Source organism: Erithacus rubecula (assembly GCF_903797595.1).
Source record: "Erithacus rubecula genome assembly, chromosome: 22".
NCBI lineage: Eukaryota > Metazoa > Chordata > Aves > Passeriformes > Muscicapidae > Erithacus > Erithacus rubecula.
The window spans coordinates 7,106,836-7,133,842 of NC_136674.1; the positions used below are offsets into that span (position 1 = coordinate 7,106,836).

General features: G+C 38.4%; 1 protein-coding gene across 1 annotated transcript in view; it reads right to left on the reverse strand.

Annotated features, from left to right (window-relative positions):
* ZZEF1 (zinc finger ZZ-type and EF-hand domain containing 1) overlaps positions 1–27,007 on the reverse strand; it is a 57,106-nt gene that overhangs the window by 26,344 nt on the left and 3,755 nt on the right. Inside the window, 28 exon segments of the mRNA XM_079325255.1 lie at positions 343–436; positions 1,325–1,404; positions 2,931–3,051; positions 3,053–3,172; positions 4,775–4,905; positions 6,581–6,782; positions 7,358–7,439; positions 8,010–8,176; positions 8,823–8,933; positions 9,018–9,139; positions 10,080–10,239; positions 10,857–10,971; positions 11,392–11,462; positions 11,748–11,881; positions 12,634–12,803; positions 13,140–13,240; positions 13,711–13,926; positions 15,015–15,126; positions 15,642–15,790; positions 16,723–16,814; positions 17,884–17,982; positions 19,027–19,205; positions 19,419–19,535; positions 21,048–21,258; positions 22,259–22,458; positions 23,832–24,003; positions 24,859–25,053; positions 26,050–26,194. Of these exon segments, the coding sequence (XP_079181381.1) occupies positions 343–436; positions 1,325–1,404; positions 2,931–3,051; positions 3,053–3,172; positions 4,775–4,905; positions 6,581–6,782; positions 7,358–7,439; positions 8,010–8,176; positions 8,823–8,933; positions 9,018–9,139; positions 10,080–10,239; positions 10,857–10,971; positions 11,392–11,462; positions 11,748–11,881; positions 12,634–12,803; positions 13,140–13,240; positions 13,711–13,926; positions 15,015–15,126; positions 15,642–15,790; positions 16,723–16,814; positions 17,884–17,982; positions 19,027–19,205; positions 19,419–19,535; positions 21,048–21,258; positions 22,259–22,458; positions 23,832–24,003; positions 24,859–25,053; positions 26,050–26,194 (3,868 nt within the window).

A 27,007-nucleotide genomic window follows, 5' to 3' on the forward strand; every position in this document is an offset into this window, starting at 1 on the left:
GAACACATTTTGTTCTAATAACAATCAGCTGCAGTTCTAATATCAGTTAAATATGGCAAGAAATATCTACAAAAAACAGATGAACATAAGTTCAGAACCAGGTGACCCAAGTGAAAAGTCACTCTCAGCAGAATCTTCTTACTGTTTTCAGTAAGAAAAGCAAAGAATAGCAGAACACAATCCCAGGTAATTAATCCAAGTTACACTGGGTTATCTCTTGAGGTATGAAAAAGTAACCCCAGTTGCTAACTTACCTTTCACAGCAAAAATAATGTCTCCAGGTTTACAAGGCAATGCTTGCCTAAGCTATCTGCAATACTCAAACATACAAGGAACACTCACCAAGAATTTCTGGGTTCACCTCACTTGCTTCTGTGTTCTGCTTCTCCTCAGCATCATTTCCCCTCCCCATCAGGGATTTCTGCTTCATTTCCAACTGTAGACAGACCATAATATAGTTAAAATACAATTCTCTCTGTATCTACACAGCAAGGCAGGATGAAGACTGTAATGATTGAAAGGAATTTAATCTCAGGAACAGATGACAGTAGTTACTATTCCCAACTGCAGAGCAAAGCACCCAGGAGCCCAAAAGAGCAGCACCTGAACTGTCAGAGCAGTAACAGCCTCACCCTGAGCTGCTCAAGCTTTGCAGGCTGAGACCATTCCCTGTCCTGTGATTTGATGTGCATCAGTCCTCCAAGGAAAAGAAGGCTTCTCATTTATCCTCAGCACTCAGGAAAATATATACATCTAATTGGGAGATAAAGTCTTCCAAAAATGTGTCACCCCACTAGCAAGCTCTGTCAGATGCAAACATCACCTGTCATGCAATGGGTAAAGGCAGTTACTCATTTTAACATGCATCTACCCATTGTAATTCTAGTACATCAACCTGCCAGGAATTCTTAGACAGAAAAAAGGAGGAAGTCACAAGACAATGGAATGATGTTTAAGGCACACTTCTTTATATGATACACCTCCAAAGAACTCCAACTGCAATGTAAGAATCTAATTTACAACATACATTCTTGCTAAAATATAGCACAAATTAATGGATTTGCAGTCAAATTCAGTCCTGACTGAATCATGGGTATCATCATACCCATGATTATACATCTAGGGCTGAGGGAAGGAGAGGAGTGTAAGGATGCACTTAGACATTTAAGTCCAAAGTTCCAAAATAAACATATTTTCTTTCTAAGTGAAAACACTTGATGTAGAATAACTGAAGAAAAAACTGTTCCATTCTACTCCTTAACATTGTAAAGTTCTAAAGTAAATTATTTTACTTAATAATAGAGATCCCCCTGAGTGTTCTTACCATCCATATTCTAATGGAATCAGCCAGGGAATATACTTGTGCAAATTCATCACTCAAAGGCACCTTGCCTCCACTGTTGACTGGAAATGAGAGAAAGAAAAGAGTCCTTTTTATTTACAGCTCAATTTTTATACAACTACTTAACTAAAATTATGCTACAGCCTTCCCTTCATCTTTTAGTCAATACTTGGAATTACACCTGTAAGGAAATAGGATAAACCTGCCAACTTTCATATATCCTAAATAAATGAACTGCACCTTGACTGATTTTATTCACAAACTTAATTTACCAGTGACTTTCTCATCTCTTCCCAGAATTGATGCCTGAAGCCATGGAAAATAAAATCCTTCCTATGCATGCAATAGCACTGATGCAAGCTTATCAAAAAAACAAAAAATGATTAGAAGTAGCTTAAAGCTTTATGGATGCATTTGTTTTCTCTACTGTTTCACACTATTAATTTCTGGAAGGGACTTTCAAGACCAATTTGCAAAAATCAAAAACCTGACAAATCAGTTTCTATTCAGACTGCCCTGACAGTGACTATGGAGAAAAAGATATTCTTATTCAGTCTTCCCTCTTCCATTCTCCCTCTGTAATTTTGTCCTGTATTTTTTTCAGCATCCCTTCTCCAAACTTCCCATAGCACAGGTGAACAGGTGTACAGAAATTAGTCTGCCCCAGCATAACCAGCAGATGAAGATACTGACAGAACAGTGGGATGGATTTCTTAAACACTCATTAATATTTGTCCAGTTTTCAACGTCACTCAGAAAATTAGCTCAATTGTCAGACATAGACAAAATGACTAAAGGCAGTAACCACATTAGTCATCAAGTCAGTCTTTGTGTCAGTCATTTTTACTCATAACTTCACAGCTCAAAAAATAGCTCAGTCATTCTATGAAAATGTAAAATGTTTAGTGTCAAAATTACGACAAAAAGTGAAAATCTAAAATGAAATCCTTCAAAACCAAGTAACATCTTGTTATACAATACTTCAAACATATCAATAAACTTTATAGAAGGATGCTGTAAGTCAAAAACTTGTTCATTTTATCTACTGAAAAATACATAAATTGTAATACAATGGCCAGTAAGTTAAAAGCAAAATATTATTTTCTTTTGAGAAAAAAGAAAGTTAAATATATATTTTGAGGATGGCAGGGTTGATTTCTATAGAATGGTATTTTGGGAGGTAATTCACACCTCCTCCAACCACAACAATTAATAACAGAAGTTGTTGCTGGCTTTTTAGAAAAGGTACAATGTAGAAAATGATCCAAGAACCTCTGACTGGAGCCACATTGTTCTGAATTAAAACCCCAGAGGACATCACTACCCTCTTTAGGTACAGCTTTACAGAATTAGTAGCTTCTGATGGTTATTAATATTTTGTCAGTGCTCTGAAGGCAATTATAGTTAATAAAAAATAATCACTCTAGAGAGAAAGCTTACCTAGTCTGCCTAAATTATTTTCTACAGAATATCTTCTTTAAATTGCCCCACTAAACTGCTTTTTAAATGTTATAAACTCAGCTGTAAGAGAACCTTTTACAAACTGTAAGTCTTCATTATTAAGATAATCTAATAATATTAGAGTTACCATATTTTTGAAGCTTCTCAAATAAATCTGGAGTGAGATACACCAAAGCAGCAAATGTTGAGTTCACAGCTTGATCAACAGTAGAACCAGCAACTATATCTGTCTTTGGGGTCTGTTTTTTTACATGCCTGTATAAGTCCTCTGAAAAGTTCAGATTTTTGCCCACTGAAGTCCTGGGCAGGATCTGATTTGGCAAAGTCGATAAGAAAGTTACGGCAGATGTCGTGGGGAGAGCTCCGAGCCTGCAGAGAGGGGGAACAACACAGCAACTTCAGACTGGCTGAGAAAATACAGCAACTTCAGACTGGCTGAGAAACACACAGCAAATTCAGACTGACTGAGAAACACACAGCAAATTCAGACTGACTGAGAAAACAGCAACTTGAGACTGGCTGAGAAAATACAGCAACTTCAGACTGGCTGAGAAACACACAGCAAATTCAGACTGGCTGAGAAAATACAGCAACTTCAGACTGGCTGAGAAAATACAGCAACTTCAGACTGGCTGAGAAAATACAGCAACTTCAGACTGGCTGAGAAACACACAGCAACTTCAGACTGAGAAACACACAGCAACTTCAGACTGAGAAACACACAGCAACTTCAGACTGGCTGAGAAAATACAGCAACTTCAGACTGGCTGAGAAACACACAGCAACTTCAGACTGAGAAACACACAGCAACTTCAGACTGGCTGAGAAACACACAGCAACTTCAGACTGGCTGAGAAACACACACCAACTTCAGACTGACTGAGAAACACACAGCAACTTCAGACTGGCTGAGAAAATACAGCAAATTCAGACTGGCTGAGAAAATACAGCAACTTCAGACTGGCTGAGAAAATACAGCAAATTCAGACTGGCTGAGAAACACACAGCAACTTCAGACTGGCTGAGAAAATACAGCAAATTCAGACTGGCTGAGAAACACACAGCAACTTCAGACTGAGAAACACACAGCAACTTCAGACTGAGAAACACACAGCAAATTCAGACTGAGAAACACACAGCAAATTCAGACTGGCTGAGAAACACGCAGCAACTTCAGCACTGGCTGAGAAACACACAGCAACTTCAGACTGGCTGAGAAAATACAGCAACTTCAGACTGGCTGAGAAAATACAGCAACTTCAGACTGGCTGAGAAACACACAGCAACTTCAGACTGGCTGAGAAACACACAGCAACTTCAGCACTGAGAAACACACAGCAACTTCAGACTGGCTGAGAAACACACAGCAACTTCAGACTGGCTGAGAAACTCAGACAGGCTGAGAAACACACACCAACTTCAGACTGGCTGAGAAACACACAGCAACTTCAGCACTGGCTGAGAAACACACAGCAACTTCAGCACTGGCTGAGAAACACACAGCAACTTCAGCACTGGCTGAGAAACACACAGCAACTTCAGCACTGAGAAACACACAGCAACTTCAGACTGAGAAACACACAGCAACTTCAGACTGAGAAACACACAGCAACTTCAGACTGAGAAACACACAGCAACTTCAGCACTGGCTGAGAAACACGCAGCAATAAGCTGCAACTTTATCCACTACAGCTCAGCAAACTGAACAATAAAAGATCCCTGCACAAGGTGGGGAGTGAAACAGATGATCTCTGAAGGTCTCTCTAAACTATTTCATGATTCTATGAAAATAGAAATTAATAAAGGGCACAGAACAACAGCTTCTTTCCTCCTTGATATCTGAATCCAGTAGCACAAATGGCAAGTTTAGCAGAGCAGCATGTGCTGAAGGGCATTCCAGCTCCATAAAGCCAATGAAGCTGTGTGACACACATGGGTTTCATGCCAGGGGAACACAAGCAGGGTCAGTACCTCATTTTTGCTTTGCCTGGCTCCTGGGAGTGCCTCAGGACACATCTTATGCCTGAAGACAGGTTTCCACAGAGGAGAATTAATAACTGATGTTACTTTCAAAGGAGGCAAGTCTGCTTCACTACCTAATTCTGCAAGAAATTGAGAACAGATGCTTCAGTTACTAAATAATTTTCTTCATTTTTACAGATTAATGAAAATAATTAATGTTCAACATTCAGCAGGGAAAAAAAACTGACACACAACAAAAAGTAAATGCAAATAGACTGAACAAGTAATTTAACAATGTTCTCTATTTTTCTAAGGTGGTACAGAAAACTGATGTACCCTTTCATTAATGGCAGCATCAAAATCTTATCTGACAGTGACAATGTTACAATTTGGAAGCATTTCTAATTAAACATTTTCACTGTACTATGACTACAGCAATATTCTGATTTTAATATCTTTCCTACTAAACACCTAACTTGTAAAAATAAAAAAAAACATGCTTATATTAAGAAAGGGAGAAAATATTCTCAAACACTTCAATTAATTCCCTGAATTCACAAGTAAGTAATTGTCAAATTTTCCAAGGTAAATATGGACCACCTGATTGGAGCAAGGACTCTTTAGCCTTATTTAATTTCTTGTAAGTGGTGGATGGATTCAGATTTAGGAAGCTACAGAGAATTGTTCTTGTTTTTAAATTTAACAATAAACATTTTTTTTTAATTTATTTTTCAAAATTTATTTTACTTATCTTCAAGGCCCAAATCCTAAGTGTACTTAACTATTGAAACCGACCAATCTTAATTTGTGACTTCAAATTTCCTTCAATACCAAATGCTTATGTGAAACTTAGAATCATTTGTGTCCTAAGCCCTGTCATTTTTTCAATTTGTTGGCTCCATATTCACACTCCCAATGTGGGATGGATGACAGCACCAGGGAATAAATTTAAATGGGGAAAAAAAAGAACATACTAGTTCATAAATGTAATATAGCTTAGTAGGATTACTTCCATGAGTGCATGGACTTGCAATACAGCAAGTCTTCCAGGTTCATGTGATTTACAAAAATATGGGTATTGATCTAATACTGATACCCAACTGTGAGAGACAAAAGACTAACAATTTAAAGTTAGAAAGTGAACATTTAATTCAGTGCTGGGCAGCTGCATGGGGTAATCCCCTAAAACACACTGCAAAATCACAAGTGATTACAGAGTCTATTTATTTACAAAATTTTGAATACTTACATCTTCATAACAGCAGCACCTCCCATTCCCTGCTCTATGGTAATTAATGACTACTGAGCACGTGTGGTTTGCTTTTCTCAGTCGGGTCAGTGGATTATTTTATGGGGAGGGGTAATGAAAAGAAGAATTAAGGGGAGTCTTCCTCACCCTAAACTTTCAACCCCTCCCATAGGTGACAATACAAATGATCTCTGGGAGAACTCCAATTTCCTCCCTTTGTGACTTTTGGTTTCGAGATATCAAATATTCACAATTGTTTGTGTTTTTTTAGATCTATTTATCAATTTCTCCTTTTCTAATTGCAAACCCGGTTGAGCAAACATAAAAATGACAAGCAACTAGTTATTTAAATCTGACTTCTTTTAACTAACTCTTAATTATTTTTAGCAAGTCCTGTCTATCTATCTGCTTTAATTCATAACAGCAAATCTATCTTTTAGCTAAAATCCTAACTCTTCCTATGCGCAACAGAAAACTTTCTCTATTTTTATTAACTCGATTTTGTGTTTGACACTCCTATAGATGCATCAGGGCTGCTGGTGTCCCTGCAGGGTGGCAGCACTCACCTCTGGGGGATCTGAGGGCCATGCTGCGGGAAGCCAAGCGCCCCATCAGCCGGCAGACAAGCAGCTGTAAATCCAAGCCCCAAGACACGGCAACGTCTGGGAGGCCGTAAGCAGTGACGGAGAACTTGTACCCCCACTCATTATTGCTGCTGTCAGAGTGAAAGAGAAACTGCAGCCGTGGGCCAGCCTTAAAGGTCACTTTCTACAGAGCAACAAAACAGTCATTTTGCCAAATGTACACGACAGGAAAATGTTTCAGGGTAAGGAATTCCCTTCAGCAAGTCTGGGGGTTTAGTATTATGCTCTAGCCATAACAGATCTAATTTCCCCCACCATCTCCACTAAACAGGTAAAACTTCTATTCAACAGCTTAATGAGCAATTTTATACATGATTGAGCTTTAAAAGTCAGAGTCACAAAACAGAAGAGCAGCATCCCATTTGAGGACAGAGCCTCAGGAAGGGCCACACTTACGATATAAAAACTTGCAAGGGCAGAGCAAGCTTTACCCATGTATTATTGGCAGTTAAACATGATTATTCCCTTTCACTTTAACTTATTGTTCTTTTGATAACAGGAGCAAAGAGAGATTCTTTATTAATTTATTAGCAGCATTTCAGACTTTTTTTCCCATCTCCTGCCCCCCACCTGAGAAATCTAATAAACACACCCATGCACAAAAGCACACATCCTTTTACATAGTAGGTTTTCACAGGGATCATAAAGACCTCCTAAGATTAGATAAATAATTTGGTTCAGAATTTTAAAGGTGCTCACCTTAGGCCATTTCTCAGTGCCAACCTTTGTATCGTAACGAGTTTTTGCCCCTCTGGCATCAGTAAACTCCAGGTAATCATACCTGTGAAAATTGCAATTCATTATTCCAAATTGACTTTGTAAGTTTTGGGGGAGAATGGTTTTGCTTTTGGATTTTCACAAGTGCTGTATCTAAGCACACCCTGTCACTTCTTTCTGAGCCACACCTTCATGTGACTGCTAAGGAATTTATTTCTTGTTTCAATGCACAAGTCCCAGCAAACATAGATCTGGTGTCCTGCCGAACTTTGGAATTGGTAATGGATGCCAAATCTAACATCTGGCAAATGCTTTAACTAAGCAGTAGCCTGATGTGTTACCAAGAGAAACCAAGCCAATAGAAAGAGGACAAAATAAACACCACGAGCACGAACTGTGGTGGTCACAGAATTATTAGAAAACAGATCAAGGCCAAAGGAAGCAAAATTCATATGAGCAGCATGTCTGTAAATTTGCCAGGAGAGGTAACTTTCAGCACAAGGTAATTTAAAAAATGCACATTCTGTATTGCTCTGAACAATGAAGAAATTGAAATGGCATATGTGGAGTGCCCATTGAAACATGAATTGCCTCTCTGCAAACAGACACTGGAATTTATCACAGATTAAATTACCTCCTTTCAGTTTCACATTTTTCATCAAATTCCACCTCAAAGTAAGTTGCCCCATGACACAGGAAGACTGAGACATCATGGCAATTATTTTCATAGTTATGAGGTGATTCCATTGTCCAGGTTCGCAGTACTACAGGCTGCTCCTGCTGCCAGCTTTCCATGTCCAACTGAACAAAAATAATGCATTCTTAGATATAAAGGCAAGAAAAAAATAAATTGCCTCACTAGATTTTTGTGTCTATACTTTTAAGTTGCCAGTTGTGCATACAAACAGCATTTAAAAGGCTACAGCATTGATTTACACTGAAGTTCATTCTGAAGACACCCTTGGTAATCATGATAAAGAAGCATTTCTAAAGCAAAACCCACCCAGTCTCCTGCAGGAGGAGACTGTCTCACCCACAAGTGACTGCAAGTCTCCAGTCATGACAAAAAGTCTGCATGACTAATGCAGATTTAAACATCTATACTACAGACGTACAGACTTTATTTGCATCACCACAAACACTGAAGCTAAAAATGTTAAGTCTATACTATTTTTAATTTCTTTTCCTCTTTACTTTCAGAATCCCTTCCTACCTATCAACCTTCCACTTCCAGGCTGCTCATTCCAGTTGCACTTTCTGACCACTTTGCCCATCTCAGTAGATGTTTCTCATTCTTCACTCAACATTTCATTACACATCCCACACTTCTAGAAGCTCTCTAGCTCTTTTCCAAGGCTCATCAACAGAATCACCCAAGTTTTCTATGTCTTTCTTACATTTTTGCTTTTGTTTCACTATGTTTAATAGTGCCTGTGTCTTTAGTTACCTTATGAGGTTCACTACAAAGGCTTTTCAGTGGTTCTATCAAAGTGCTGAATCCCTGTAGCAGAGTACAGTGTGGAATGTCTAAAGTGCAAAAATCCAACAAGAAGATGACCTAGGAGCAAACACAGGTGTCATGAAAATGCCAGACTCACAGCCATGTCCCCAGGAACAGGATAAAATCCCACAGGTCACTTACCAGCTGACGAGTTGCCATAGCAAAGACAGAGCTACTGATTTTTTCTACTATTTTTTTGCCACTATAGTGAGATAAGAGTGACTGCAAAATTGTTCTGATATTTGACAGGAACTGGCCCACATCTGAAGAGAAAAAAAAAGAATCCTTAGTATCTACCTTAAGGATTTGCTCCCACAATCCCCTTTACCAAACACTAGGTGCATGGTGATGTGCACAAGGACAAATAGAGCAGAAAGAGATCTGCTGCCCCAAGGCTGCAACACCCAACACTTCAGAGAAGTTTTCTGTGATATTTCTGTTGTGGAAACAAGTCATACTTATCAACCATATCACTAAAAAAATGAGTGATGAGTAATTTCATCAAACACTCCAAGATTGTTTCAACAACCTCCATGTATCCAGTAGTCTCCATACACTGCTAATGCAGCTGAAGTAACAAGTGAGGGTAGGAATTTTTAGCCACAGACTTAGGCCATTTTTAAATGTAAGACAGGAACACAGTAGATTTATTTATATATAAATAACATCAATTTGATGTAATTTTACATAAAATTACACCTTGTTAAGTATTTGGCCCTATTAACTCAACACCAAGCTGCTGCATTAAAAAAAAACCTAATGATTCCCCCCACAAAAAACCCAACAAACCCCCACAGATGTACCCAGCTTTTTAACCAAATTCCTTTCTTCTGGCTATTACAAGCATCCGAGAAAACACACATCACCACCCAGGAGTTTACCAAAGTAAGGGATTCTAAGAAATAAAAATGTTCAAATTTGTTATTTGGTTTTTTTTCAGTATTTGGCCCCCATTACTGAAATGCTTTCTGAAGATTCTCCCAACTGAAAGATTAGCTGTACTGATAAGATTATCAACTAAAACTCCAAGTTGCTTAATATGCCTATTAATTACTTCCTAGAGAGATTAAAAATGCTATGATAGTTCTGAGTATGCCTCAGGCAACCTTTGTTGACCCCTAATTATACTGCAATTTGCAGAACCATATTTTAAAGTCCTGTATTGCACCATATTTAAATTCTGTACTCAACCCCAGCACTTACAGCTTTTAAGTATTTCTACTGCAAGATCCTTGGCTGAATCATCAGTGCCTTTAAGCTGCAGATAGCACCAGGAAAGGAGGCTGCCCTGAACAGACCAGAATAAGGAAGACAAGACTACACCACTCTCTTGTTGTGCAACATCCAGCATCATCATTTCACACTGAAAAATAAGGAACATTCATGAATGTAATGGAGGCTCTTCTGCTGCAGCATGACACACAGTATGCACCAAGTAAACTGGGATGGACACCATCATCCCACTCACTCCAGAAAAAGATGAAATGCAAATGACAAGCAGCATGTAACACCATGTAGCAAGTGATGCATTTTGTTTTGATATATCACAATTTTAAATAGGAACAGCTACATATGAGTCACTCAATGCTCTCAGCACAGTTTCTCTGCATATGTAAATAACCCTCCTCCATTTCCAGCTCCCTTAGTGACATGCCCAATCCTCTCCTCTTAAAATGGAATGACTCCTTCTGTATCCCAGTGTTTCTCCATAAAATCTTTTCAATGCTATGGAAAAACACCACATCTTACATATTTCATACTGGAGATATATTATTCATTTCCTCCTCTACTATTAATGAAATGTTAATGCTAAAAGGAAAACCCTCAACTGGCTGGAAAAGCTAATCCTACTAACTTGCACAGCCATGAGCAGTTGTATCCAGAAGGGAAGCTGTTCCTTAGGATCCATGGCAGGGAAGCAGCTTGTGCTTCAGTGCCTACAAAACTCATGGTAAAGAAGCAGGAGCAAAGCTCTCTTACCTCTCTTGCTGCCACAAGCAGAAGGGTGTCCATGACTGATAGTACTTCACTTATGTCAAAATTTGCAGAAATTCCTTTCTCTGGTAATAATAAGAGTCCACCTGGATCTTGATCACTGCAAAACAAAGATATTCTTACTAACCAACAACAAGGAGTTCCAAATATTCCAAACCAGAAATTTTGTATTTTTTGTGTCAAATCTTACTGTATAATTACAATGAAAATCAAAAGTTTGTGTTCTGATTACTCCATACTAATTAAATCAATACCAACCATCAGCACTGACAAACAATTACTTAAAAAATTGGAAGACAGCCTAGGAGAAGCCTAAGTGCAATATACTATGATTTCAGCACCAACCTTGGCCAGTGTTTTACAGAGCTATTCAGTTAATCAAAATATTGAGTAATCAACATTAGTTGATTACTTCAGAGAATTCTTGTTCAGGAAAGTAACATTCCTAAAAAGGATTAATTACAAACTTATAAATAAATATTTATCAGGGGTATCAGACAAATATTTTCAATTTCCTTACCTGAAGTGGGTACACAAGGATCTGAAGGCAAGATGTAGAGATTGCTTATGCTCTTGCTCTGTGATGTTTTTCTAGAAAAGGAAAAAGATTTATTTTTATGATACATTCTGTTTTCCTCCTCTGTGACAAAGAATTCTAATTTCTGTGTTCTATTATTCATTTTTTGTTAGAAAGGCAGGGTTAGCTCCTCTTTCCTTGGATAAGCTGCAGAGAGAAAAAGGGTAAAAAGAGGCAAAAAAAATGGTTTTTACTTTAATGGGACAAAGTATGCATTATTTGAGAACAACTACTCAGATTTGTCCTCTTTTCTGCATAAAGAAAGGCACTAAATAAACAATTTCTCATTCAGTGTTTACCATCATGGTGAAGAGCTGCTGTCGCCTGGTCTGTCTGTCTGGGAAAAAAACTGCTGCTCCTCCAAGTAAGGTGTTCTTAACTTCCTCTTTCAGCATTTTCATTGGCATGGAGTTACTGTCCTCCATATCCACTACTGCTCATACAAAAAAGAAACAAAATTACAAGTTCTAATTAATACCCCATCTAATATGTTAGAGGCATAACTGAATTAAATGTTAGTTAGTCCACACAATTGCAAGCCCTTGCAATCCCATTATACATACAGAAATGAGGGGAAACTTTAACTTATAGCAAGAAAGATTTATAGTAAGAAAGAATATATCTATTCACCAAGTCAATGATTTCTAAGAAAATTGTAACTTGATACCCATCATAGCCAATAACATTTTCAAGACGTGACAGATTCTATAGAAAGTATTTTTCCTCTAGCTCACTTTGCAGGAGACTCTTCAAATTATGCTTGAACAGTGTGCAACCCTACTTCCAATGAAATCTCATGTGCAATTCCCATTCTCTTCACTGGCTCCAGAATATTCCCTGTGTCCCTGTAAACCTCACAGTCTACTCATGAACTCATTTATGCTGATATGTAATATCAGAAATAAATAAACCCCAGTAATGTTAAAGGATCACATTCCCTGGTGGCACAAGCAGGTGATACATTCAAAAGGAGTTTTCTATTGCAGCTGCTTCCAGACCACACTTTCAGAAAGTTTACAAAAAACATTTATTTGGGCCAAGGAAAGTTTCTAGTGATAGACTAATTAGCACACACTGACCTGAAGGAGAAACAAAGGAACAGGAGCTGACTTGGCCTCTAGGAATAAATATCTTTTCCCAAACTTTAACAGACAAAACAATCAATATATATTGAATAAAAATTACCTTCACACAAATGTCTATAAAGCTCTTCTGCAGCTTCTGTGTGACCAGATGTTTTGCTCTGAGTAGTTTCTTGAGGTTTAGCAGTTTTATTATCTCCAGTAAGTACAGAGAAGCAGCTCTGGAGAAGCTGCAACAGCAGTGTTTGAGCAAAGATACATTCTTCCCTTGGGCTGTAAGAAGATATATAACAAACAGAAGCAAAAATTAGAAAAGCAGCTCTTTTGCACCAAATAAGTTTTGCTATGAAAGCCACCATTTCAGATAGATAAAAACCACTGAGTGGAGAGACACAGCCAAAGGAAGTGTAGCTACAAGCTCAATTAACTACAGCTTGAGCTTCTCCATAACTTTATAGTTAAAAGTACATATGGCAGCAGAAGGGAAATGTTATTTATGCAAATGATGTAGTTTAAGAAGAACAAATTGCTGTAACTAAACAAAGCATATTTTATTTATACACACATACACTGATTAGTGCTTCAGCAGAGACTAAAGAAGAAACTTACTTTTGGTGCAGTTTATTGTAAAAATTCCAGAACAGCTGCAAATCAAGGCCTGTGAAATCTAAAAATGACTTGTATCTTAATCCACTCTCCTTCTGCTGAACCTTAAAAAGGCAAAGAAAATGCAGGATTGGAAAGTTAACTCTATACAGAGCACACTTGTAAAACAAAAATCCCTGAGCACTGGGCTAAAAAGAAAGTACAACCAGCTTTCCTACAAATTTGCAGCTAACATGAAATACAGTTTAAATTATTTCATGGATTTTCTAGTGTCTAAATGTGACAGTTCATGCTGAAACCTTATTCACAGAATCCTCCCCTCTTTCTGGATTTCTAGGATCCCACACCTTTTCTCTACCTCCACCTCTCCATCTAATTTAACTGGAAATAATAGACCTCCAGCAAAACTACACAGAATTCTATTTTTCAGAAATATTTTTTCCACAACATGCTTTTTAACCTTTCTTAAAAGTACCCCAACTTTTCTTTGCCCATTCACAACTGCTGTTCGCACAGCCTTATCCCTTCTAGCTTGGCAAACAGAGGCTTAAAAAACACTAAGAAATAAAAATACCAGGTCCAGTGCCAGCTGCTGGATGAAATGCAGTGTCTTCAGGAGCAGAGTTGTGCCACAAACTGTGTCATCCTCAGTTTTCCTGCACTGCAGGCAGCTGATGGTCCTGCAGGGCTCCTCTCGCGGGGGCCGCAGATAGCCCAGAACACTCAGCCCTTGCACCCCGAGCCGTTCTGCTGAGTCTTGTCTGGTGCACAGGAACTTGATCATCAGGTACTAGACAGACAAAAACAGCACAAGATTTGGGTTTAAAAGCTAACACAGATTGGGCTTTTAAAAGGCTTGAGTGTAGGCAGATGAGGATTGAGGGGGAAAGCCTTAGTCCCTTGTCTATCACCTCCAGAGGTGTAAAATACTGAGCCTGATATTCAGGCTAAGTTTGACCTCTCCCTACATCCAAAAAATCACAGGTTTGGTTCTATGACCTCTACAGGTGCCTGCAAAGTTATTTAATTCATTATCAGTTCATTCTTTCTGCACACACTGCTCCTCACTGCCATAGCTACAGTATTCTTGCAGGGTAAAGAATTATTAGCTGCATTTAAAAGCAAGCAAAGGATTAATATGTAATATTTAGAACATACTTTGATCAGTCTGTTCTCAGTGAGGTGCAGAGTACAAAACTGAAGGAACAGCAAGTCCTGCCATCCACATGTACTCAGTTACTCTGCAGCAGCAGTAACTCAGCAAGCAGCAACAGTTAGAAAAAAAATCTCAGTTGACACAGCAATGCCACCAATTCTCTTAATTTCCACAGTGCAGATGGACTGGGGAATCACAACAGCTGATTCCAGAGCCATGGTCTGAAATGCAACCTTCCCTACAAATGCACCAAGCACCACAAGTCAAAACAATCTTCTGCCATTCTGAAAATGAAAGAGTCTCCATTCCCTGGGTCAGGAAACACTTTGTAATTGCTTGCCCACTGAAATATGGATTGAAGAACCTGGCTCTGAAAGAATAAATGCTATGACTACACAGTAGTTAAATGCTGTAGATACCAGAATGAACCAACAATCATATTAAAACCAGTCATCTGCACATTATCACATAACTCTGCATTAAATTTGAACATGAAGCACCACTCAACCACAGTTTTATATATATATATATATATATATATGCATACAGAGAAAAAGAATAAAGTTCAGAGGACAAAAGTTGAATTATTCATTTAACTAGAAGCTTATTAAATTTTTTCTCGACACAGAAAAGTTTTCCCTCACAAAATAGAATTTTCAGTTGGCACAGAAAAGAGTCCCTGTTCATTGTGACTGGGCCAAGGGGTTTTTGTGGGCTCTTACTTTGGCAACTCTGCATTGCTGCATTTTGACATCAACTTCATCCCATTCTTCTTCTACTTCAAACCAGCCAATAGGATCATCATCTCCCAAATCATCACATGAATAACTGCTTCTGTGTATAAAAGAATGGAACACACTTTTTAAAGGAAAAGTTTAGACACATTGCAAAGCTGATACTCTGACAAAATACTTAGAGGATGTTATAGCTATAAAGATGAAGAAAGATAACAAAGTTTCACAAACCCAAAACTCTTGTCATATGAAAGGTAAAAGAAAAAATCAGGAAAATCTTTGTCATGGCCCCTTAACCTCCCTTTACTCCTAAGCAATAGTTCTAAAAACTGATTAAATACAACTTAATTTAAAAATTTCTGTTATCATTGACCTGCACCTCAAGTAGAAGGTTTGTTTTGTTTTACTATATCCCTTTTGTAACAGGCTCTTAAATCAAGTGGCTAAAAACAAAAGCCACATACATATTTTGTTAAACATATCATATTGCTGCTCATTAAATGAAGCACCATTTTTAGGTCACTTGTAACAATTCTCAGCAGTTCAAGCACCATTGCAAAACGATCAAATATAACATTAATTTTTCATGTACGCATTGCAAAAATCCTTTTATACCTGGTTTTTAAAAACTGTTTGAATTCTCTCAGCTTCCATTTGTCGTAGCTCTCAAACCTTTTGAAGTGTTCCTCAGCATGGAACTTTTCTGAGGCACCATTGTAGGCAAACACCAGCCCACACTGAGCCCCGATGGCTCCTCGCCGCACCTGAAGGGGCAAATCCACAACGAGGCATAAGGAAAACAAGAACTTATGGAAAGCAACAAATCCTGACAATCCTTTGCACAGGAAAATGAAACACATTTAGAGAAATGGTATGAAAATTGAGATCATGGATATGGTTATTATTTACTGTATTTATCACCCTGCCAGAACCCTAAGGTTAACTAGAGTTCCCCATATTAATTCCCATTGTACTTTTGTTTTCTTTTTATGTTTAAAAAATAAACAAAATTAAAATCACATTTCCCTATTAATATCACTACACTGTAAAACAACTCAGCTGCCTCTCCACCTTCAGTTAGAATTTACTTGCCAGAAGTCCATTCATGTTTAAATCTCTTTGACATAGAAATATGCATTGTGGCTCTGGGAATTAAATAATACCATTTTTTGCCTTAAGTAAACAAATCAATCCAGCTGCAGAAACCTCAATGAAGTTTTGTCTTGGCCATGAGATTTAATCCAGTCACACAAAATGTTCAAACTGCACTGGTGTCTCTAAACAGAATTTAAAATACCTCCATTTAATCTGAACTCACATGCTTTGTATCTTGATATCTGTTATTCACAGAGTCAAAAAGTTATTTTAAATGCAAGAGAAAAAATCTTGTATATAAATCCACACACTTCAGAGTGAAACCATAAACCAAAGAGTCTCTGGCTTGAGATATATATGGCAAGATATAGATAAAATCAATATAAAATAAATGTCTTTATTACATGCTTGTGGCTCCCTGGAACAATTTAGGATCTCATTTTTCTGCAGTTCCCTGACTTACATTGAAGAAAAACTCTAAAATAATAGTATTTAACAATGAATTTAAATTTTAGTTCATATGAAAAATATCCAAATTCAATTCCACCATGGGGAAAAAAAATAAGTCTGCTACTACAAAAAACTCCCAACAACTACATACCTTTACTCTAATTTGTGTCACTTGAAATGAAGATTCAGTTCCAGTAGAAAGAATGATACTTGCTCTGGTTCTCCCAGTTTCAGTAAGAAAACCTAAAGCAGCAGTGGGAACAGAATGAGTTTGAATGAGTGCTAATGCAAGGTGTTTGAAAGAGAATACTGGGATTGTGGGCTGAAGGGGGGAAACAAAATCACAATTGTTTGTCAGTGACATACTCATTAGCAAATGTTTCCAAATAAAAGGGACTACTTGAAAAATTGTATTTTACACAGGCAGTATCTCTCTGGGCACTGCAATATCTGCAGCAGTTTCAAGAATATTTTCTTATTAAAGTTTATTAGTAATTCCCAAATACTTTAGCTTGTGGCTCTATTCACTGAACTCAGTGAATAGTCCCCCCAAACTGTGACCCACAAAACAACAGTAGACAAGCCACAAAATGACTAAAGAATAAACTCAAATAATACACATGAACAAACAGAGGTGTAAAATAAGCATTTAGAATGTGCCTGATTTTCTGTCACAATGGCTTTTATTTACCAGTAGCACTGCACAAGACAATAAACTAATAATAATAAAAAAAGATTAGGTGGCATTTCACTTAAAAAGGAAGTCAAGAAACACAAATCTCTTTGTTTAGGTTGTGTTCAGTACATAAAAGCATTGCATTAACAAAGAGAGGCATTAAGGGAGAACTAATAGGCACGTGCTGTGAGAATTTGAATGATTTCTACAAACTCTCTCCCCACCAATATTTGGGAAACTAACAGTGATTCATGACTTCAGCCCACAAAGTGTGCTCTGGTAGAATATTCCCTGTGACAGCTCACTGCTGACTTCCACATAGAATATTAATAACTGTCTCCAAAATCCAACCTTTTTGTTTGGTTGGTTTGTTTGACCATAAACTGGTTTATGAGAAATCCACAGTACCGCAAAATCAAATTTATATATGTTTTGGTTTCATTTTTTGTTTGTTAGTTTACCTTTCTTTTAAAAATTTCAAATTTTCCATAGCATAAAACTATAAAGAATGAAATATATGTAAGTAAATATGGGACACCATCACAGCATTGTTAACAATCATTATGTTTGGTGGAATCACCTAACTTAAATGATTTTATGATTCTAATATTATGGATTTTAAGTCCAGCCTCTTACCATCCCCAGTCCATGGCTCTACAAGGAGGTTTTCAGGCCCTGATTTATCTTCTTTTCCCTTTACATCACAAGCTTGCAGAGTGAGTCGTAAAGGCTTTCCTAAATTAAAAAAAAAAATCAACAGGTTTATCCAATTTATTTGAAATGGTAAAATATATTTTCCAAAGTTCTTCATTCAGAAAAAAAAAAAAAAAAAAAAAAAAAAAAAAAAGAAAAAATTATTATACTATGAGATTTTTCCCATTGTCAGACCCAAATAACAGGAGGGAAACTGGAATATGAGAGACACATTAATCTAAAGTAGTTAGAGTTTCAGATACAGACAGAAGGACCATGAAATTCCTGACAATTAATGTTCTTTCAACTGCTGCCACACTTTGGAATTCACAATTCATTAAATATCACTTACAAAAGGCATTAGCTACTCTGAGAAAAATGAACCAATTTTCAAAATTTTCAAAAATCAATAATTACAAAATAATCCACGTGTTCTTTGGCACAAGACAAGAACTACTGAAAGAAAACATACTAAAGGCAAAGAAAGGGTAGAATTTTTCATGGGAGACTAACAAAAATCTCAGAAGTTGATACCTGAGAAAAAAGAGATTTATCCAACAAGTACAGCAAATACAGCAAAATCACCACCTGATGCCAGACCATGAACAGCTCATGGCATACTAGATTATAAAAACTTAATTTTAACTCAACTTATAAAAGTGAAAGAACCATAAAGAGATGCTAATGACATTACATTCAAAATGCATCTTAAATTCCATGTGCCCACAGGAGAGAGCATTCACTGAGGCTCACTCAACACACAAATGTCTTAATGGAAGAAGAAAAATACTTCCAGTCATTTGCCTTAAGCAACACAAACACCATCATCACTATCCTGATACAGGGGCCATTATCTATAAAATTCATGTTTTCTCTCTTGAGAAGATCCTACCTGATTTAACTCTTTGATCACAGAAATATGATCAACCACCAACCTTTTGGGCAGTTCAGTTGCTAGCTTGTGATTTCAGTGACAGTTTTTAATGAAGAAGATTTGGATCATTTTAAAACCCACCAAGTGGAACAATTCCAAGCTGTGTATTTTGTTAAGCCTGTACAAGAAAAGAGCCAGGATTGTTCCTTTACCATATTTATAGAGCAGGTTCTGTCTGACTGCAGCCATGGAAGAGATGAGTGAGGAAGCCTTGTATGGAGTGTCCAAATGATCACTGATGGCACAAAGGGAACTCAGCACTTTGGCAACACTCCCCCGGGCTAAGGCAAAGGCCAGGAGTGTCAGCTCCACCTCTGGAGTAGTACAACAACTGTGAGAGAAAAAAACAGCAGTGTGAAAAGAAAATTTGGGACATTTTGCTTTCCAATAAAGACAAGCTGCCACACAATCCCTCAGGTGCCTGCTTCTTGATGTATTTCTATTTTTCAAGACACTTAAAAAAGAGCATGTAAGTAAAGATGTAAAAATTTGATTTACAGATTCTTCTAAACCACTTCCCACTGCATCAACCACACAAGCTCACCTTGTTATTCTGATAAGGAAGCTATCTACTTCTTCCAAAACATTTGGTGATAAGAAGCTTGAAAAATCTGTGGAGCCTGGTGTTAGGGAGAGAGGTGGCATGTGCTGCAGTGCTTTCCTAGGAAAAAGTGAAACATAATGTCAGGAAACCAGACAGAATTGGAAAAAAAAGCCTCCTAAATGTGAATTAGATGCTTAAATCTTCATGTTTTGTGTGGGCAGGTCTCTGAAAATTGCTTCTGAGTGCAAAAAATCTATTTACACAGAGAATCTCTTCAAAAGGGAATAACAGTATTGCATTCTAAAGAGAAAGTTCAATAACTGCTGGGTAATCTTGAATCTAGTCTTAATCTCAGATTTAATGAGACAAACATCTCAAGGAGTTTTAAATTAAATCTGTGACAGCATTAGAAACAGGTTAGTGTCCAAGCACTGCTATATTTTAAATTGGTCTAGAATTGAGCAAGAGATGTGCATAAAGGGAAAACGGATTTTAAATTTTCTCAGGAGAATTAGACAAATTAAGAAAGATACTTGTTAGTTTAAATCAGAATTTTTCTGAAATTCCAAAGATTATGTGATAACCCCTGAAATTAGGAATTCTTAAGCAGCTTCACCAAAATTATTTCATCCAACACTAAAGTTTTCTCATTCAGTATTACAGTTGTTCCATCCAATTCTGAAGTTTGATGTTTCTGCTTTATAATTCCAAACACTGAATCTAATTCCTGAAAGCATGACTTTAGTCAGGATTTCTCCATTATAATTTTTAATGCTTTATTAGCTCAGTGTTCATGTTACATTTTTAAAAACTATCTGAACTTCACCAAAACTGAAGGCCCTCAGTTTCAGCAAAGCCTGAAACTATGGGCCTGTCTAAGGCATGAGCATGCATTAAGTTATCTAAACTTTAAAGAGATTTCACAGATGATAAATTAAAAGATAGGCTTAGTGGACTTTAGCCTAGAGGACTCATTAACCTAATGACAGCTCTGCTTTTCAGTGACATCGTGCTAACTGAGCTCTGTAAAAGCTCATGTGGGTGTGGAGAGGCTTTATTAGGATTCCAATCCTTCAAGTCATCGAGCAGAAGTGTTTGGCAATCAAACAAGGAAACATTACACAGAAAATGGCCAATCACCACAAGCAAACATTTGCATGGAGATGGTGCATATACTCAACTACATCCACATAAAATGCATGACAAGGTATTACATAAGAAGAAATCTGCTGAAAATTAAGCAAAATTAAGCTTCAGTCCTAAGGGGGAGATGTTCATTTTATTGATTATTAATTCTGGACAAGAAAACTGAATTAATTTTAGGCTGCTCAAAGTCATTACAAGTAAATGGATCTGTGAAAAATCTATTTCTCAGTGTCCATTCAGTCATGGTTTAACAACTAGATTAGATGAAACAGCCAGGAGAATTACACTTGTTCTAGTATCTGCAAATGGATAGAAGAAAAACATCAAAACTCTGAACAATGAGACAGAAAAAGATGTTTAAACACCTTAACATAGGGAGTGGGAACCAGTTACATATGACAGATTGCTTACTAAAGCCAGAAGAATTTCTTAAAAAAATTAAGAGGCAGATAAAATCCCAGCCCATGCAAGTTTGGTACTTACTGAGTGTTCTGTAGAATGGTGTGAACAAATGCTGGGTTTGTTTCCATGGAAGCTGTCACCAGAGAGGTCAGCAGGGACCAGTACCAGATGGCCGAGGCGTCGCACACGGACACCGCCACCTTCTTCACGCGCTGGTAGCCCACGGCCCGCAGCCCGTGGATCCTGGTGTCACATCCATCACTAAGGCAACGCTTGATGTTTATCTGTACATCTGCCAAAACACAACACAGCATTTTCTTCCCATTTCTTCTGCTGGATTAGAGCTACAAGAATCCAGATATTGCAAATATTCAGTTAGAGAAGGGCCTCTTGGAAAAGTAACGGCAGATATGGGACAGCAGTGCCTGATATGGACAGCCAGACACACTGGGCACCCTCTGATCTGGGGAATTCAGCCTTTGCACAAATAGCCTGTGGATCCATTACAGATGCTATGGCTAGAAACTAGGAGAAATTGTAATAAAATATCCTCAAAGTGGAAAACAGATTGTAGATTATTTCACTTCCTACCTACATACATAGGAAGTGTCTTGGAAGCAAGTGGTTGTGGATATAATAGGGAAAAGCCTAAAGGCAAAGTTTAAAGTTACATGACAATTTTCACACAAGTCTTTGATCATTTTGCACAGATGGCATTGTCCTGGTTACTTTTGAGGAGCAACATCCTTGCTGCCCACTTCTGTGGCAGTGAAAGCTACTCTCAAAGGATTTTTTGGAACTGAAGGGACAAAATTCCTGAAGCTGTAGAAACCATCTAAGGAAGGAGCAGCTTTTCTTGATTGATTTCAATATAGCACCCACAGAGCTACTAGAATCAAAAATAAAATCTGCATTACATTGAACTAACTTCAGAGTTTCAGTACCAAAAACACACAGATTTTTTAGCTAGATACTATCAGCCAACATATGCCTTCACTCTGCAAGCAAGGATATTTTAAAACTGCCCCATGTCTTCACACTGAAAGGCTAAAATTGCATCTTTAGTAATTTTTTCTTCAACCCTTAGCCCACATTAAAGAGAAAGGCTCAGAAGACTCTCTTACAGGCTAGAAATTAAACCAGAATTAAAACAATTTCTCTGACCCAAGAACAATGCCCAAAGTGTCACCTTTGATTACTGACACTTCAACACATCTCTCCATGATCTACCCAAGGTTTCACCTTCCAAAAAGCAGCAAAGCAATATCCCAATGGTATCTTTGTAGACTCACACATCTGACTAATGTTAGCGTTTTCCAACAGTGTTACGTAGCCAGTGATATTGCTTGGAATGTGAACATCTCGGACCTCCTGGAGACTGCTGGCATTCCTTCCCACTGCCACTGTCACCTGCTGTGGCATGTAACTCTGGTCACTAGCTGCCACTGCAATGGACAGGTGTCTCAAAACCACATCTGGTTTCATCTTTAAACTGCAAAGCAAAGAAGAGAAAATAGTTCTTGCAAAGAGAAGGTAAGTCAAGATTTTAGTATTATATATTATAATATTATATATATGCATATATAATAGGTATTATATGATTTTCCTCCTCTACAAATGCAAACAAATCCTCTGAAATTTATCTAATGCTTCACAGATGCTCTTAACACCATACCATGGTGAACAAGTTAAAAAATTTTCATTTAGAAAACAGCTGTCTCTGAGAGACTGTAAAATTTTCTATTTATATTTTCAACTGAGAATTCCTTCCTCAGGAATAAAAATGCAATGTCAATAATGACCAAAATGAGATTTTTTTTTTTTCTTTGAAGCACACATTCTTAGTTCTACCACTGAAAAAACCAACTAAATATTTGTGTTTCATTGAACATTTCAGTTTCATGGAACTTCCTGGACAGTGGCAAAGTGTTTCTATTCAAACACCAACCACTGAATCTGTATTGCAGCTTGGAAAGCTTCACTATGCAACGAGTTTGTGTAACCACAGCAGATACAGGTGACCTTTTATTTGGCAGTCAGGCTTTTAAATTTTATGCAGAGATTCACGACTTGTGCTTTTATCTGTTATTCATTAATTCCAGCTGTTTTCAATTACACCTGTATTGGGTTTGTGTGACAAGGTTTTAGCAGTGGGGGGCTACAGGGTGTGAGAAGTTGCTGGAGGCTGGACCTGTGTCCCCATGGGGAGAGCAGTGCACTGGAGGAGGTTTGCTAGCAGGATTTGTGATCCCATGGGGGGACCCATGCTGGAGCAGCCTCTTCCTGAAGGACTGACCCCCATAGGGGCCATTCATTTAAGATCTGGACTTGACAATCCTTGGGGGTCCCTTCCAACTCAATATTCTGTGATTCTGTTACTGCACTCCATGGGAAGGACTCACACTGGAGCACTTTGAGAGGGACTGTCTGCCATAGAAGGGGCCCCACCCTGGTGCAGGGGAAGGGTGTGAGTCCTGCCCCTGAAGAGGAAGGAGTCAGGGGAGGAAGGAGTGTGGGAGGAAGACAGAGCCAGCATGTGAACTGCCTGCAGCCCACATTCCCCATCCCCCTGTGCCTCTGGAGGGGAGAAGAGAACTTCTCTTCCCTTTTTCTCTAAGCCTGGGAAGAAAGGGGGAAGATTTGGTTTTGTTTCTCCTAACCCCACCCTGATTTAATAAATTGAACTAAATTCCCTGAATCAAGTGTGTTTTGTCTGTGATGGCAGTTGATGAGAGAGCTCTCCCTGCCCTTGACCCAAGAACCTTTTGTAACATTTTCTCTCCCCTGCCCAGCTGAGGAGGGGAGTAATGGGGCAGCCCTGGGCAGGATGAATCCAGCCCCACAGCCCAGGGGCTCAGGACTCACCGGATCCAGTGGGACCGAGCGCTCCCGTCCGACTGCCAGAAGGAGGAAGTTTCTCCGTTGGTCATCTTGTCGATATCGGCGGAATTGGAGGAGGTTTCGATGTGTGTGTAGCACTTTGTAACAGACTTCAGCTTGTCTGACTCCTGATTACCATTCAGATCGCTGGGGTATTCTGCAAAGAAATCACTCAGAATGTTTTTCTTTGGCCTGTTTTGAGTATTGTTGTACCTTTGTAAGAACTACCTCACACAAATTAACTTGTTGGCACAAAACACAGCCCCCAAAGGACTGTTTCTGACAGAAACTGGGAGACAGCAAAGTTTCATTTCAGATGAAATTGCAATAATTTCTATCTACCACTCTCAGTATGAAAACACCTCCATTCCCTGGAGTTCAATAGCCTTTATCTAGCCCTTCCATTACTGGCCTCACCAGAGCTTTATTATTTTTGTGCCCAAGTAAAAACAGATGAAAGGGAAAAGTAAATTACAATGGAGAAAACTTCAACTCATGTATTTTAGGAAAGGGACAAAGCACTCTCTTTCCCATGTAACTTGATCTATTTCAATAGAAGTACAGAAATCTGAAAATATCTAGTCAAGCTCTAAAGAGATGGAGCCCTCCCTGTAGGAAGCAGGCCAGTCCCACCAGAGATATAGTAAAAGATTCAATCCAAAACGATAAAGTATCTTTTAATATTGAACAGTCACCTCCACCTTCACATGGAAACTAAGTTTGCAGCAACTAGCAGAGATATTTGACTGAATACAGAATATCACAAATGAGTAACCATGGATTCTGAAACAGGCCAGGAGAAAGATAAGAACATTCCAGAGTGTTACTCAGATTGCTGAGTAGCTCATTAATTAATTTATGTGCTTCAAGAAACCAATAAAAATCCACAAAAGCATTCATAAACCATGAGGCTGTTAGAGGTGACATAGTAAGGCAAGTTTTCATTTTATCTGTAGTCTCTTTTCCAAAGGCATGGTGACACTGCCACCTGTCAAAGGAAGGCAGTGCCTACCTCTCTCCTTGAGGAGCAGCCGGTCCAGAGCGTCCTTGAGCACGGAGGAGCGCATGGTGCAGATGTTGTTGAAGTACTCCAGCACTGGGTAAGGGATGGCAGTGCTGGAAATGCGGTTCCGGTGCAGGAACCTCAGGATCATTGAGGCGTGAAGGCCCAGGCGCTCTTTGGATTCAGAAAATATATCAATAAACCCTAGAAAGAGACATTATTTCCTTGGTACCACAGTGTAAGAAGCATGGAAAATTATGAGAGAGTGCAGCTCAAGTCTGCAACCTCTACAGCAGGGAAAAGTGCAGGAAAATATTTTTGCCAGTGACTTGAAATGCCTGAAGGAGTTCAAAACAATTTTGCTGTCCCAAACCCTTACTTTCAAAATCCAAATGAAGCAGTTGCTAAGTGATTAGCAAGTTCAGGTGCTAGCATCACTCACCCTGAGCTACACTGAGTTCTCTTTGGCATTGTGGATTATTCCCAAAGAGGTGCCCAGTGCTTTCCACCAACTTGGTCAGAAATGTCAGCTCCTCAACACTGGTACTCTGAACCCCAGTGCATTTACATGCATACAACAGCACTCTCTAAGCCCTCTCTCCTCTGAGTTCTCTGTAGCCAGTTCTAGTGTTTCTTGTCTGATCCTTTAAGGCAAATCCCCTTTAGCCACTTACCATCAAACACTTGGAAGGAAAGCTGGTAACTGACACTTATCCCAGAAATCAAATTCTGGAAACTGACACTTTCTGAACTATAAACCATAAAACCTGAATTATGTTTTATCAGTATTTCAAATGCTGAGTAACAATGTAATAATAAAATCTGTGACTCATCCCCTGGAACAGACTCCATGGAGGATTTATTCTTCCAGTTACCAAGTACAAGACTGCATTAACTGGGCACTCACCACAAATCTGCAAGGTACACTTTTCTGTCTGTGAGACAAACCAAACAGGGGTAAGACACTCCCCAGTCACACAGAGAAGGAAACAGTCATTATGTATGACTGCATGTAATTCTGGGAAATGTTTCATTTACAGCAATTCCACTTGCTTGACACTATAGAACCAAGAACCTCTGGAGGATGGTTTTGATAAGATTAGGACAAGCAAAGCTATTAAAGCAATTTATTGAAGCAGCACTCCTTCTCTATGGGGCAAGGCTTGGGAAAGCCTTTCTTCCAACACTCTGCTCCCATACCTGGCACCAGTGAACAAGCTTGCAGTTGCCTGATCACATGGCTGAGCTCCCCCTGAAGATTTGCACCACTAGAATTCTTGAGAGCCTCCAGCATATTCTCCACGTCCACAGTGCCATCTCCTTCAGCATCAAACTGTGCAAAGGCCTGAAGAGTAACAAAACAAAAATATTTCAGCATATTTCCTTAAGGTATTTCATAGAAACCATAGCAACAAGCTTTGCAACAGTATTAAAACAAAATCAAAATAATCCATTTCCCTAAGTATTGAATTCATGGTAACTGGAAGCAGCCTGGCTGGAAATCTGCAGTGTTTAGCAAGTTTAAAGGTATTTGCACTGCATTCCTATAAAAGCCAGCTGGAGTCATGCTTAGGTGGAGACAGCCCATCATATACACCAGTGAATCAGCAGGATCCATCCATGGGTGCTGGGACTTTAAGGAAGGTGCTCACTAGAAAGCTCCTCAGTTTGAGGGTGGTTTGGTTCCAAAAGCCACACCTTTGATTACTCATCACTGCTGCATCCCTCTCTCACTGCATCCACTCAAATTCCTTCAGGGTTTACACATTTTCTTTATTTAAGTAATTGTCCTAAGAACAGTAATATTTTTTTCATTTGATCTTTCCTTCCATAAACCATCTTCCTACACAAAATATCAGTTTAATATAGTTGGTCTGAGTATTTGTGGAAACAGTGGAGAGAGTTAGAAAAGGGTTGAGATTTTTTTTATTGAAGAGAATCACTGGCAGCTTTATTAACTTTGACCTTAATAAAAAATTTAATATAAAAAGTTGTGTGGAGCATGTACAAAAAGTAACTCACACAGCACTTCACAGCTTAGAACTAACAAATGGACAAGGTATTTTAATTCAGCTGAGCTTATAAAACAGAACTAAGCTCATAAATGTAATTTACTTTAACTAGCTATTTCAGAGAACTCATGATCCAGTGGCACACT